The sequence below is a fragment of the Dendrobium catenatum genome, unplaced genomic scaffold (assembly GCF_001605985.2).
Source record: "Dendrobium catenatum unplaced genomic scaffold, ASM160598v2 fragScaff_scaffold_1553, whole genome shotgun sequence".
NCBI classification, from domain to species: Eukaryota; Viridiplantae; Streptophyta; class Magnoliopsida; order Asparagales; family Orchidaceae; genus Dendrobium; species Dendrobium catenatum.
The window spans coordinates 415,583-430,456 of NW_021320015.1; the positions used below are offsets into that span (position 1 = coordinate 415,583).

At 37.3% G+C, this 14,874-nt stretch overlaps 1 protein-coding gene across 3 annotated transcripts in view; it reads left to right on the top strand.

The window, feature by feature from the left end:
* Positions 1–13,823, top strand: part of LOC110101179 — a 31,027-nt gene extending 17,204 nt beyond the window's left edge. For all 3 annotated transcript variants that reach the window (XM_020828973.2, XM_028700518.1, XM_020828981.2), the window contains exons 8-11: positions 10,744–10,820; positions 12,639–12,740; positions 12,845–13,028; positions 13,428–13,823. In XM_020828973.2, the coding sequence (XP_020684632.1) occupies positions 10,744–10,820; positions 12,639–12,740; positions 12,845–13,028; positions 13,428–13,514 (450 nt within the window). In that variant the 3' untranslated portion in view covers positions 13,515–13,823. The remainder of the gene's footprint in view (positions 1–10,743; positions 10,821–12,638; positions 12,741–12,844; positions 13,029–13,427) is intronic.
* The last annotated feature ends 1,051 nt before the right edge of the window (positions 13,824–14,874 follow it).

A 14,874-nucleotide genomic window follows, 5' to 3' on the forward strand; every position in this document is an offset into this window, starting at 1 on the left:
AGCAGGATCATCAGAAGACCGTCGTTTTACATAACCAAATCATCTAAGACGACTCTGTCTAATCTTATCTTTCACTAGAGCTACTCCACCATTTTCAAAGATATGCTTGCTTTGTATCCTATCACTCATTCACCTGGACATCCTCATCTCTGCAACACTTAACTTAATATCTATCACTAGATACTATGTTAGACCGGCCCATCCTGGGCCGGTTGGACCGGTCCAACAGGGACCGGTCCAATTCTACGCGAGGCGGAGACGGACGGGTCGGGCGGAAGGCGCGATCCGCGTGGAGCTGGAGGGGGAAAGTTAGGAGGGAAATTTTGAACGTGTGAGGCTGTTTTAGGAAGTTTATGATTGTCCTTTATTGTCCTTTATGATTAATTCTGTATAATTAGGAGTTTGGGGGGGAAAAGGGGAGGTATCTTGAATTTGAGTTTTCTCTTTGAGATCTAGGTTTTGTTTTGGGCTCTTGGCTTCGCCGGAGACTTTGGAGAGTACGTTCTTCCTCTCGAATCGAAGAACAAATTGTATCTTTGCTATTTTCATCATCTACTAGTAAAATACCGGTGTTTTCTCCTAGTCTCCAGCAGTTTTCCTCGTTTTTTCTACTGTTTTGGGCTGATTTCCTGCTGTGGACAGCAGCTCGCCTTGAGATTTGTTGCTAAAGTGATTAGGGAATACTTGAAATCAAGTATTTCCTATCATATATTTAGAGGGAGATCTTCAATGTTTGAAATTGAGTTTCTAGGTTTACAATCCTTAGGAGGAGGCACTCAAACCATTGCTCCATTAGTTTCTCATTAATGGCTTGAATTTACTCTTGAAGAGTATGATCAATTTCAATGTTGGCATCATGATTAGGACCCGGGTTAATTTTATCCACATTTAATATCTCATTAGGAGAGTTAATTTCAAGAAATAATTGGTTCTATTTTACAGTATTTCTGGTATTATGTTGCAAATTATTGGCCCACGTGTTTGTCATTTTGTTTTTTCATGTGGAGTTTAAAACACTCCTCATTCATGTGACCATAATATTGACAACTAGTACAATATTTTAGAAAACTTTAAAGAGTAAGTTCCTGGAAATACCTGTTGTCAAGAGAGCCAATCCAACATTTGTATCATGATGTTTCAAGTTGTCTAATTCAACTAAAATACAACGTTATGACAATCTTAGTTCACTAAAAATATTACGTATGAAAAATAAAGTATTATAATCAATGATAAGTATTTTAAGCCTAGGTAGAGAAATCCATATAGGAGTGATAGAAGGTCCATGGTTAAGGTCATTAGAATGTGGACTGTTTCAAAAAATTTATTTGAGAACCAAACTTACAACAAAAATTCTACGCGTTGTGCAAAAAATTCTGGCATAAGCATTATCATTAGATAACCGAATAATTATATATGAAAAATTAAAATGATTTGCCAATGTATTTCCCAAATGGCTAAGCACTTATTGTGGCAGCATTCTTTTCAGATCGCAACCATATTTATGTTTGGCTATTATTTTCTTGTTATTTTCTCGTTGCTTCAAACAATTTTTGTGGTGGAAAACTATTTTTTGCAAGCATATCTACTAATGTGTGAAAGTTATATAAAAGTTTTTATCTGTCTTTGCTGACCCGCCTACTGTAGCAAATAAAAACGAAACAAAAAAATAGCTACGTACCTCTTCGGTTCGGACATCCTACATCGCCCTAGACACGATTCGACGCCATTCGAATCGCGCAAATCCCGTTTTTGGACATCCTACGCATATCTATGCCGATCTCGCCGTCCTCTTACACGACCAATGTCACATCACACACGATCGGTCTCGACATTAAAATGAGACCGAGCTCGTCATTCGCGGTCTCTCGCTCTCTCTCGATTTTTTTTCTCCCTTCTGCATGCTCCTTCGATTCCTTTGACGCCGTTCAACTTCGCATCTTCGACGATGTTCCCTTCGGAAGTCCCGACGTTTTGATCGGAAGTAACAACGCGAGCTCGCTGGTTCGGAAGTTACACATTTTGATCGGAAAATCGACGGGAGCCTCTTGCTGTGAAGATGACTTTCCCTCCCCGCCGGAATGAAAGTTACTGCATTTTGATCGGGAGCCAGAGCAAGAGCTCTCTTGCTGCAAAGGGAAGAAGAAGAGAAGGACCCTCCTCTTGCCTCGGTCCACGAGTCAACACCGCCAACAGTTGCCGACGACTCCTACACAAGGTATAATGTTCCAAATTCCATCATCGACGTGCTTGATGCATTGGTGGACCCCTTATACGCGCTCTAGTAGCACGGTAGGGGGGAATTCAGTGCAACAGGTGTAACGAGGCGGGTAAGCCCTATACACGCTCTTGTAGCGTGGTGGGGACAGTCCTCGACCTCGACATCAGCATCGCCGACACTGCTACGCAAGGTGTAATGTTCCAAATCCCATTTTCGACGTTTGTGGCGGATCGGAGAACCACCTATATGCGCTCTCATGGCACGGTAGGAGGGAGCCCGGTGCGACGCATACGGCGAGATTGGTAAACCTTATACACGCTCTTGTAGCGTGGTGGGGAAGTCACTGGTGTTCTCGTACGGCTACCGTTGAAGGCCCCATACAAGCTCTTGTAGCGTGGTGGGATGAAAAGATGTACGGTCACGGTGTCTAAGGCCACCTACCATACACGCTCGAGTAGCGTGGTGGGAAGGCCCAGCTCCCCTACATTTCCCCCAAATGAGGGATATGTTGGGGTGTAGGGGTGCAAACGAGTCGAGTCGAGCTCGAGCTAGGCAGTGTTCGAGCGAGCTCGACTTTCAAATACCGAGCTCGAGCTCGAGCTCGAACTCAAGTTGAGCTCAAAATCCGAGCTCAAGCTCGACTCGTCTCATATGTCGAGCGGCTCGTCGAGCTCAATCGAGCTCTGCTGTAAACTCCGTCCCGAGTGGCTTGTCGAGCTCAGTCGCGCTCCAATATTGCGAACTCCTTCGTCGTCACGAGCTTGCCATCGACTCCGCTTATCCGTCGTCGTGTTTGCAGTCGCGTTCGTAGTCAAGATCCACTGGATCTGATCTAGACGCGACGTCAAGATCCCGTCCGTCGTCGAGATATAGATTCCCGAGCTCTCCATTGCGTCCGCCGTCAAGTCCAGAGCTCGTCGTCGCGGCCGCCATCGACTCCCAAGCTCGTCGTCGCATCTGTCGTCAAGATGGTGTCCGCCATTGAGATCTAGAATCCGGAGCTCGTCAGGATCTCGTCCGTCGTTGAGATCTAGATTTCTGAGCTCGTCATTGCGTCCATCGTCTAGTCCCTAACTCGTCGTCGGGGCCACCGTCGAGTCCCAAGCTCGTCGTCGCGTCTGCCGTCAAGATCGCGTCCGCCGTCAAGATCGCGTCTGCCGTTGAGATCTAGCATCCGGATATCGTTAAGGTCGTGTCTGCTAGCAGAGTCGCAGCTACCCAAATTTTTTCTCCCGCCCACTCACACACGCGAGCTACTCGACGAGCCTATGAGCCGAGTCGGAGGTCTGATCGAGCTCGAGCTCGATAAGCCATCGAGCTCGAAATGGTGTTCGAGCTCGACTCGCGAGCTCGAAAAGCTCGACTCGCGAGCTCGAAAAGCTCGACTCGTCGAGCCAGTTACCGAGTCGAGTTTGAGCCAGCTCGCAAGTCGGCTTGACTCAGTTGCACCCCTATTGGGGTGCTGCCGAAATTTACACTGAAGTACACAAGAATTGAACAATATGAAAACCTCACTTGGGTAACAATACAAAGGACCCATACTTGGACATAAATGCATAGAACTTGAACTAAATGTGCAGAGGACTTGTACGAATAAGAGGGGACTTGGACTCAAACTGAACTACAAAAAGTGGAACCTAAATCCTAAAATGCACAATTAAGATCAAGATTCAAATGCCAAATAACAACTCAATGCATTCAACACGAATACAAACATACAAGTAGGGGATACAAGCAGGGTACTTGTGGCGAACAGGATCTTGATGCATACAAGCAATGAACAATAGTCAATTCACAGTATCTGAACAATCACAAACAAACTTCAATTATCAAAACCTATGAATACTTGAGATGAAGTACATAATGTATGATACGGATGAATCCAACAGACTCCTACAACAAGTTCCGACAAAGTCAATGCAATGTATTTGTAAGCAACAACAGACAGTTGCAAAGTGCACGAGTACTACCCACATGTAACAATCAAAGACCCACCAAGCAAACAACAGCTACCCTGTAGATTGAGAGGGTGACATTGGCAATTGATGAATAAATAATCCAAGGCATACGAATAATAAATGATTATCAAAATGAGTGACTACAAACGAGAAGCAATCATCAATACCTGAATATATGATACACAACAAATGATGTTGATAGATACAGTGGACTCCTTCAACAATCCTTACAAGTTTGCCTATAGATTGAGATGACAACACTGTCATTTGATAGTGAAAAACCCGTCCCTACAAAATACAATCATCATACCACCTGAGATTGGTGAAATGTGGATATGATACAAGTACAAATGGCTCTTGTACGAACACTTCCAAGAGATTGTACTGAATACAATCAACACAAGTACAATCATCATACCACCTGAGATTGGTGAAAGGTGGATGTGATGTAAGTACAATAGGCTCTTCAACAAATATGTCCTAGAGATTGTAGTGAACATATTCATTCCTTGTGAGCAAGGACGGACGATACAATGCACTTTTGGATAACAACAATGGCTATATTACAAGTACAATGAACCCTTATGGACACAAGTACATATAACACCTACAATAGCGATGATTGAGATGCTGCAAGCACGTCGGATATGAAGACAACTCGATGTATGGAGAAGGGCACCTCTTAGTAGAATGGAAGAGATGTTTGAACAAATTTGAACTAAACTTCCCGGTGTTCCAAAATTTCTTCTTGGTCCTATACTTAGGTAGAAAATATTTCTGGTATCCGCAAACAATGGAAATAAAAAGTCTACTACACTGAAGACCTTAAAAGGAGTTCTTTTCAAAGAAGCGGTCATTGATTTCAAAGTCCATAAGGACCTCCCGGTGAATGAGAAAAGGGAGTTTGTATCAGAACAATGAAGTATCTCATTGCAATCAGGTGATAACGCTACGATTCACCTGTACCCAAAAGAAGGAGATTCGTTAGTGCACTACAGAAAGCAACAAGTAGTGCACGACAATCTACCTGTACAAGGCAGCAAATAACTCAATCCAGAAGCTACTACAACACGACACCGGATATGCAACATCTATGCAAGCGGACATAAGGCGTTTTACAAATATTTCAAAATACCCCCTCACATGCACCGTAGTTTTTATGCATATAGGTACACTAAAGGGGTAAATACAATCTCGACCCGCATGGGCCCCGACGAGCGTGTTATTTGTACACACGTGACGTCTGGGGATGCTGCGTGGGTTAATAAGTGAATTCAAATTCGAACCTGATCATTCTATACAGATCAATAAGCGTCGACAGGTTATGAATCATAAAATAAATTTATGGTTATGGCGACCGGTATATTTATTTTGATACATTCATATTAGGCATTTAAGGCCTATAATCAAAAGAATTCACTAATAAATACGTAAAGCTTATGAAACTCGATCTTCCCAAGCAGATCAATAGGAGTCGACAGGGTTCGAACCACCAAACAAATATACGGTTGCGGAAACCAGTGTATTTGTTTTAATACATTCATATTAGGCCTTCAAGGCTTATAATCAAGAAGATTCATTCCACAAAGGCACAAAGCCTATAAAACCCGATCCCTTATCAGCAAGTTGATAGGGTCGACAAGGTTTAAGACACAAATGAAAATGACCTCCTTCACCCCGGTGATGGTCGTGTTGAATGTTTATCTCAATTGGAGGGGTTGACAAACCATTTCAAATGCCTCCTAACTTTCACAAAATTCAAATTCCTACGAAAATAGAAGTGACTTTAACGTCACCCCGATGGTGGCCGTGTTGAACGAAAATCTCAATCGGATGAGCTATCTCGAATATTCAAAATCCAAAAGAATACTAGAAATCCAAAAATCCAAAACAATAATTAAAATTTGAAATCAACCATCAAAACACCTAAAGCAAAATTCATCCACCATCCGCAACAATTTGCCGAGATGGACAAATTAAAATTTACTTCAGCTCACATAGAGCTAAATGCATAGTCGAAAATATCACTAGGATCCATTCTCAAACAGTCTCCTACCAATAAGGACGTGATACGTGTCATCTCATCGGCAGTTTTGCCGCCCAATGGCACCGCAGGATAAACTGTTATGACTCGGGGCCCTCTGAACTGAGTGTGTTTGCCGTCAAATGGCACCACGAAATACTGGTTATGGCTAGAGCCAATACGCTCCTTAGTGGCATCTAATCCTTGATATATGAATTAATAAGATATGATCGATACGGCACAAAGCCCTCTGTTCGCTAAGGTGGATTCAAATTTGTCCCCTTAGGCAAATATTCACCCCAGATCTTCAAGGTACCCTTGAACAAAGCAACCCATGGCTGCCGACAAGGATCCTTTTGTCAGGTTGGGTCGACTACCTCCTCTGATTAAGTAGACCATGGATCATGATGGCCCGGGACGACGGAACCATGGGATCTTGATCGGGTCTATCATACATTCCCCCACCATCCGCTTTAAGTGCAAAATATTGAAATTTTCAATTTTAAGTATCAAAATCCTCAAATATCTCAACCCAAATTTCCAAACATCCAAAATTTTCAGATCCAATCCCATGCTGCTACTATATGCCAAATAACATGCATCTCTACGTATCTGATCTACGACTAGCCTTGATCGAAAGTTCTCTCCCATTATAGGGAGGGGTAATTAACTATAGGGGCTTGTGCCTATAGGAAACCAGAACTCAGATCATAAAGTCCTCACAAAATGAGGGCGAAATCTCTGGGTAGTGTCTTATCTACAAACCCATCTGCCATCCAAATTTTACCCCGGAACTTATTCCGTTAAAACTCTCTTGCAAAAAAAAAAAAGCACACAAGCGAGCGGAGGCCGAGGCCGAATTTTTGGAGCCCACAGTCTTTTTAGAAAACGAACATATTTTTAATAATCACTAGAACTTAAAAAAAAAATTACTTTCCCAACAACCACTTAAGAACCATCTTTATAAAAAGCTACCACCCAACTACCTAGGGTTTGTTTGGGCGACTACAACTTCTGATAAAGGCGGTTGTGAAGCTGTAGTGAAATAATTTTTTTGAAAGTTGCATTGAGTGTTATAAATATATTCTTTTTTGAAAAGTCAAATAGCAGCTTTTTTACAGCTAACATGTATTAGCTTGTAAAAAACTTCCCGCTATTGAAATTTCTAGAAAGCAGTAGCCAAGCAAAAACATGACAACATTTTGAAAGCAAAGTTGTGAGAAAGCATCCTCAAACAAACCCTATGTCTCGCAAAAAATCTTGGCATAACATCCACAGTGGGCGGCTGGAAGAAAAATTTTCAATGAGGATGAATGAAGTGATTTTTTCCATTTGATACACTTATTCATCGAAAAAGATGATTGCTTTCATTTCATTAAAAAAACTAGATCTTTCAATTTCATTGTAGAAATAGACTATTTATTGAGGAGCTTTGAGGAATGGTTTAATATATGAAGCATCAGATTTTTTTAACCAAAGGGAGAAGATGAAATAATGTTTCTAGTGCGGACCATGGTAAAGGAGGCTATTTGGGGCTAAGAAATCACATAGGCGCTAGCAACAAGTCCTGTAACCGGCACAACAACACCTGATTATGAGGAAAACACATTTTAAAAATGGAGGAAGGCAAATTTAGAACTGTCCCTTTAGTAACATTCCATAGGTGAGGGAGCTGAATGATAAAATATGATTATAAATATATGCATACACACACAAAGACTACTAAGTGTCAATTAGTTTAATTGATAAAAATTTTATAAGTTATCGTCAGAATATGATGCAATCAAGGATTATCATTTTATATTTTATTCCTTTGTTTTGAATGCTATGTAATTTTTTAATATGTTATTTTTTATATATTATGTTTTGTGTTGCCCTATGATGGAAATCAACTCATGATTATGCTTGGGTTTGGTACTCTTAAGTGATTTTACTCGATTGTCTTTCCACTTATATTGAATTTGCTTCCTTGTTCCTTGGTGGCTAAATGAGCATTTAATTTTGGGTTGTTTTTTCTTATTGGGCTTTACCCATTTCTTCCCATGTTGGCTAGCTGCTTGGTATTCCCCATGCTAGTTTTGGTTTCCCTATTGTTGGTTTTCCATATTGGCTTTGGTTTCCTTGCTAGCCTTTGGTTTTCCCAACTGGGCTTTAGTTTCCCTATTGCTGACCGTTCAAGTCCCCTCATTGTTGATTCTTAGACTAGTATTTTATCTTCCCATTAAGTGGTTATCTTGATTGGGTTCTATTGGCTATTTGGGTGGCACATTTAAGTGGGCAATTATGGGCTTCTTCTCCAATATAATATGGCTGATTTGCTTGAAAAATGTTGTTGTGGGTGAAAACAAATTCAAACCTGAGGGTTTCTTCCTCGCTTGAGAGATATCTTCTTCCTACACCTATTTTTTCTTCTGCGTCTTCTATCTATTTCTTCTCTCAATGGTTTCCCTTTCACTTGTATCTTTCTTCTCCAAATATTGTGGGTGTAAGGCGTTGTTGTACCCCATTTGTTGATATTTGCCAGAGGAGCGCCAACTTGAGTTGGATCACAATTTCCGTGACGAACCACTGGTTTAATTTTTCCTTTGAACACCATTCTCTATTTTTGTGATTTGCATGTGAGGTGACCTTACAAGGTTGTTATGAGGGTATTTTAATTTAGTTGTTTGGTTATTTTATGTGCCTTATTATCAATTTTCTAAGTTTCATTTCCTACTTAGTTTCCAATATGTTTGTATGTTTATGTTATATTGAAAGGAAGTGTTGTCAATTGCATTCCTATTATTCTCCTACTTGTTTTAGAACCTAGATTGCATCAGAATCTTAGGATTGAATACCACCCATATCAAAGAAAAAAGTAAAGAACTCTAAAAATCATTTCGCTTTATTTTAATCTATAGCTTAGTCACTAATATTTTGAAAATGATTGAAAATTTATTATTTTTACAACTCTTATGACGATTTGATAATTTCACTTGAAAATTATCAAATATGTGATTTTAGAACATGTTTCATTTAATATTTGTGATAAAATCAAAGTGTAATATTCTATTTCAGGTATCTATTACAAACATAATATTAGTTTTATTAATTTAATGATTTACTATCTCTTGATTTATATAGGTATTTAATGTCATATTCTACCATCACATATTTAATATTTTCAATAAAAAATGATCAAATTGTCATCAAAATTAAAATCATAATATCAAATATATGATCTTAGAACATGTTTCAAGTGAATTTATATATTTCATTACAAACATAAGCTTAGTTTTATTAATTTAGGATATGTTTGGGACAACTATAACCTTTTGTAATGATGGCTGTGATGTTATTATGAGTTAAGTGATTTTTTTTTTAATTTATTGTGGGTATTAAGAATATGTTATTTTTATTTAAATTCAAACAATACCTTTCTTATAATTACTACACATTAATAGATATGGTTTTGAAACGCAGCTTCTTACCACAAAATTTTTTTAAAAGCAGCAAAAAAATAGAAAGAAAATAGTAGCCAAAGGAAGTATGGTGGTAGTCTAAAAGTAAAATAGGGAGAAAGCTGGCCCAAATATAACCTTAATAATTTACCATCTTTTTATTTGTACATGTATGTAATAGGTCATATTCTACCCTCACATATTTGATTTTTTTAATAAAAAATGATCAAACTATCTACAAATTTAAGACAATATTTTTCTATCATTTGTTCAATGTTAGTGGCCAGAATATAAAGTGGAATAAAATTGAATGATTTTGATTTTTTAGAGTGTCTATATATATATATATATATATATATATATATATATATATATTGGTTCTCTACTACACTACTTCAAATGTAAGATTAAGATTGTTGTGTTGATCTACAACCTAAGAACAACTTGATGATTTAATTTGATTAATTTTCTTGAGGATATGACTAATGATAAGAGATGATGAAGGAATATAAGACTTGTAATACTTCTCCCTAAAATTATTTCTAGATAATTTTTTTTAAAAACCAATCCATTAAAATGGTTTTAGCTGTCTTTTTATACATGCTAAAAGAATTTCATTTGTTTTAAGTACTGCCTGAAATAAGAGTCATTTATCTTACTATTTAGATTATCTGTTAGGGTGTTACATTTGCATTTAATACATGACCAAATTTTCTTCAAATTTTTGGAACTTTTGCATTATACTAATGATTCTGATGAAGTTAAGGTGAATGGTCTCAATTTGTCAATTGGATGTTCCATGATTGAAAATAAGTAAAAAGAAAATCACGTGGAAAATTCTCTCTTTTCACATAAAAAAAGATGGTGCTCTTCCACGTAGAAGTAGGTTGCCTGTTTTGTCCAGAAACTACAGTGAGAAAATAAAGCTAATAAAACCGTATTAATAAAGATAACCTAGCTTATTATTTTATATGGTTCAGGAACAAATTAATTAAGTATAAAATGTTTTTTTCTCCTGTTCAAGCAAGCTATTTTTCTTAACTGTGCATCTAGAAGGTGAACATTATTTGATCAATTCAAAACTGCCATTCGTTTTTTCCCCAGCGGTACGATCTTGCTGCAGCTGAATTACAGGGCGTGCTGTATGCAGTTGGAGGATCTGATGGACAACGTTGCTTGAAGTAAAATTCTTTACTTTGCCACTTTTCTCTTTTAAGTTAGTCAATGACAAGTGGGTTATGCTTACCATGACCAAAGAAAACCCTCGTAAGAAACAATAGATCAGTTGATATTTTCTGCAAAATTTACAACCTCCAAAATATGTGATTTCAAATATTAGTTTGAAACAAAGATTCAGTTGCATTTTTGTTAGTATTATAATGACAGTTTTTGTCTAAAGTAGAATATTATAATCAGATAATGATGTAAGTACAATAAAGACAATTATTAAGAATTGTCAATGAAAAGAGAAAAATACAATAGCATAGAAAAATAACATGAAAACCAAGAATGAAATATCCTATAGATTATGAAAACTATAAAAATACTTACTCGAATCATCTTATGTATAGTCTTGTGAACACAGGAATTGGCTATAGATTTTCTTTTATTCCTAACTTATCTGATAAATAGGATTTGAAACATCTTATCTAGTAAAGTATTGGCACTTTAAATGCTCTAATCTAAATTAAAAAGATTCAGAGAATCATGATCATCATTATGTTCACAAATTGGAGTAAGCTAAGGTGGATCAATCTCAGTGACCAACTCTATGGGGATAGTAGGGGTTAACAAAATAGCTTATAGTTCCAAAGGAGAGTCTAAGGCTTCATTTGGGAAGACTTTTTTTATTGCTTCTTAAAGTAGCTTTCTAGTATAAATATTTTAATTTTTATACTAAAAAGCTGCTTTAAGAAGCATTAAAAAGCCATCCCAAATGAAACCTAAACTTGATTCCAAGTTCTGAGCACAAATCTGATCTGATGAAAGAGGACCATCCACTAGCAGGTAGAAGATAAAAAATGTACATTTGGCTGTACTTCTTGCGCTTGATTGTTTGATTTAACAATCTGAGAACTTACTATCAAAAATTTTGCAAGAGGAGCAATAAATTTACAACACAAAATATATATAGTAGATTGGCTGAAATAATATAGTCGAAGCTACAAGAATGCCATGCAAACAGGAGTGAGAGGAGGTTCCCTTAGATGAGTCAAAATAGGGGACCATTTTAGCATATATGTATTAGATGGCCACTAACATTGTATGAACATCTAGAGAAAATTTTGGTGTAACTTGCTACTAATGATAGTCTTATGATGATATGGCAAGGGTCAATAATCCCAATGGAATGATCATAAAATTTTGGGGTGATAATTAAGGTAAACAAATTTGTATGGGGTGGATAGGGTTTAGAAACAATTACCTTTAAGAAATTTTTGGTTATGATACCAAATGTCAATGATGTGGAAAATGAAATAGTCTTATACCAATTTATTGATGGGATCTTAATGATGATCACCTTACTTTATCTTCTTCTTCATCTTTTAGAGGAAGAGTTAAATAGAAATTAGCCAAGAGGATGGATTCGCATGAGAGAGTTCGGAATTGAAGTTTCAAGTACTCTGTTGTCCTGGAAATAAAACTCTTCATTGTAGGAGAATCTGCAATAGAGGAGAGAGGGTAACCGAAAGAGAGAGAATTCCACATTTGTTTTACACACACACAGGTAGGTAGTCATAGGAGAGGAATTAGGAAATAGAGATGAGTCATATGGGAATGAGAGGAGCCTACGGTGAGACATAGAGACAATAGTGGGGATGCAATTATTTCAATCTTCCTTCATAATTTATTATTTCTTCTACGAATAACATCCATCCAATCCCATTTATAAATTGTTCACAAATTTAAGTTCAAACTACTTTAAAGTTATATTAGTTATAAAATTCTATTGTCTGATTCAAAATAAAGATAAACCTAAATTTTTCTCCTCTGTTCAGGTCAGCTGAAAGACATGACCCAAGAGAGTTTTCTTGGACCCGAATACAAGACATGAAAACCAGGAGGAAAGGCCATTCAATGGCAGTTTTTGATGAGAAGCTGTGAGCTTTTCAACATTTTTTGCTCGAGAAATCTGCTCTGAAAGTTTTACGTTTAATTAGTCATGTAAATCTGGCCTATCTAACCCTATAAATTGCTTGATTAGACATGTCATAGGTGGCCATGATGGGGACAGAATGTTATCAAGTGTTGAAGTTTATGATCCTCGTGCTAACGCTTGGATGGCCTGTGAACCGATGAACTCTAATCGAGGATTAGCTTCAGCAGCAGTTCTCGGCAATTCTTTATTCATCATCGGCGGAAAAGATGGTGAAAATTTTGTAGAAACTGTACGCTTCCAATGATTCCGCATGAGTTCTTGCTGATATTTTGTACTATTTAATTATAGAGAGATTTACATACATACCACTATATTTCATGCTATTTACATATCTAGCACCTAAAACTTTAATATTAATTACATACTTATTGTGATCATTTCATTCTTGCCACTCATACCAGAAATGTATGTTTATCCCCCTAAAGTTTATAGCGTGGTATGAGTGGCAAGAATGAAACGTAGAAGCGATATATTTGATATTGAAATTTTATATGAGTGGTAGGAATGTAATATTAAAGTTTTGTGTATTAGATATGTAAATAGTATGAAATAAAGTGGTATGTATGTAAATCCCTCGTAATTATAAGTAGTCTATTCTTTTTTACTTTTCTGGTGCTGTTTTGAACAGGTTGAGTGTTATAACGGATATGGTTGGTATGACAGCGGTTTGAAGGCTGTGGGTAGGAGATGCGGCTTCTCAGCAGTTGTGCTGTGAGTGCATGGTGGTCATCTATCTATCTACCTTCTTTTACTGGAGTTTATTGTGATCATTTGATACCAATGTAGACTGTACAGCGCTTACATTAGCAAGGAGGATATCTCTGGTTTCAAGCTAAAAAATAAATAAATAAAAATCTCTAGTTTGAACCTCCTTTGAATGCTCTGATAAATTCTGTAGATTGAGAGTAGGAATTTTTTTTTTTTAAATGCTGTTGTAATCTGTAGAGTTCTCTTGAAATTTTGCAGGCACAATTTCCTCCCGAATCTTCTTTTCCTATTATTGAAGTATGATTGTTCCAGTTTCCTTGTGTTTGTTTCATTGCTAAATATAAGTATACTGCTTTTTTTTTCTTCTTCTTCTTTTTAACTTCTTATTTGTTCATCTTTAACATTCCATGTTTGTTTTCTGATAAGAAGTACTTGAGTTTGCAAGTAACCCAAGGGTAATACTTGAGTTCGCAAACAAACCTAACAAGATCTGGTGGAAAATAGTGAAGATAATTATTGTTTACAGCAGTCAAACAGCAAATTACAACAGTTTGTCTTATGAAAATAGAAAAAACTGAGAGAAACAATGGGAAAATCCACTAATAGATGTAAGAAAATAGTAAATGGTGCAAGTTTCTTCAATTCGAAAGGAAGAAACAGCTCTTCAAATATCTAGCCAAGCTTAGAGCACAAGAACACAAACCTTAGATCTCAAATTTCTCTCCAAATTCAAGATGAAGCCCTAATTCTATGATTAACTCCTAATTAAAGCAAAGGAGACATACAAAATTCATAAATAACCTTCTAATTCAATTTTTTCTCCTAAACACCCATTAAATTAATTATTTGGGCCCACTAAGCCATCCAACCCCATCTCCCTTGGTTCAACCCCCCCACCCCCCAGCGGCATTAAAGCAAAGGAGTCGTACAAAATTCCTAAATAACCCTCTAATTCAATTTTTTCTCCTAAATACCCATTACATTAATGACTTGGGCCCACTAAGCCATCCAACCCCATCTCCCTTGGTTCAAACCCCCCCCCCCTGCGACAATAAACCTGAACCGATCCAAGTTAGACCGGTTAGCGGCCTAAAATTTTCCTCCCATGTTCTTCATGTTCCTGGTAAGCAAGCTTTTCCAATGGAGAATGAAATAATTATGGATTTAGGTAAAGGTTTGTGCTTATCTTCATCTTCAAGCTAGTGACGACTACCAATTTTACTTTGCAAATTTTCATCTATATTTGTGAGCAATGGCCCCAAGTAAAAAATAATAATAATAATTATATATATTTTTGTATAATTCATCAGAAGTAAATGCTAGACATAATTTTAGATATTTACCAAACGTTTTGAGTGTGGCTCAAC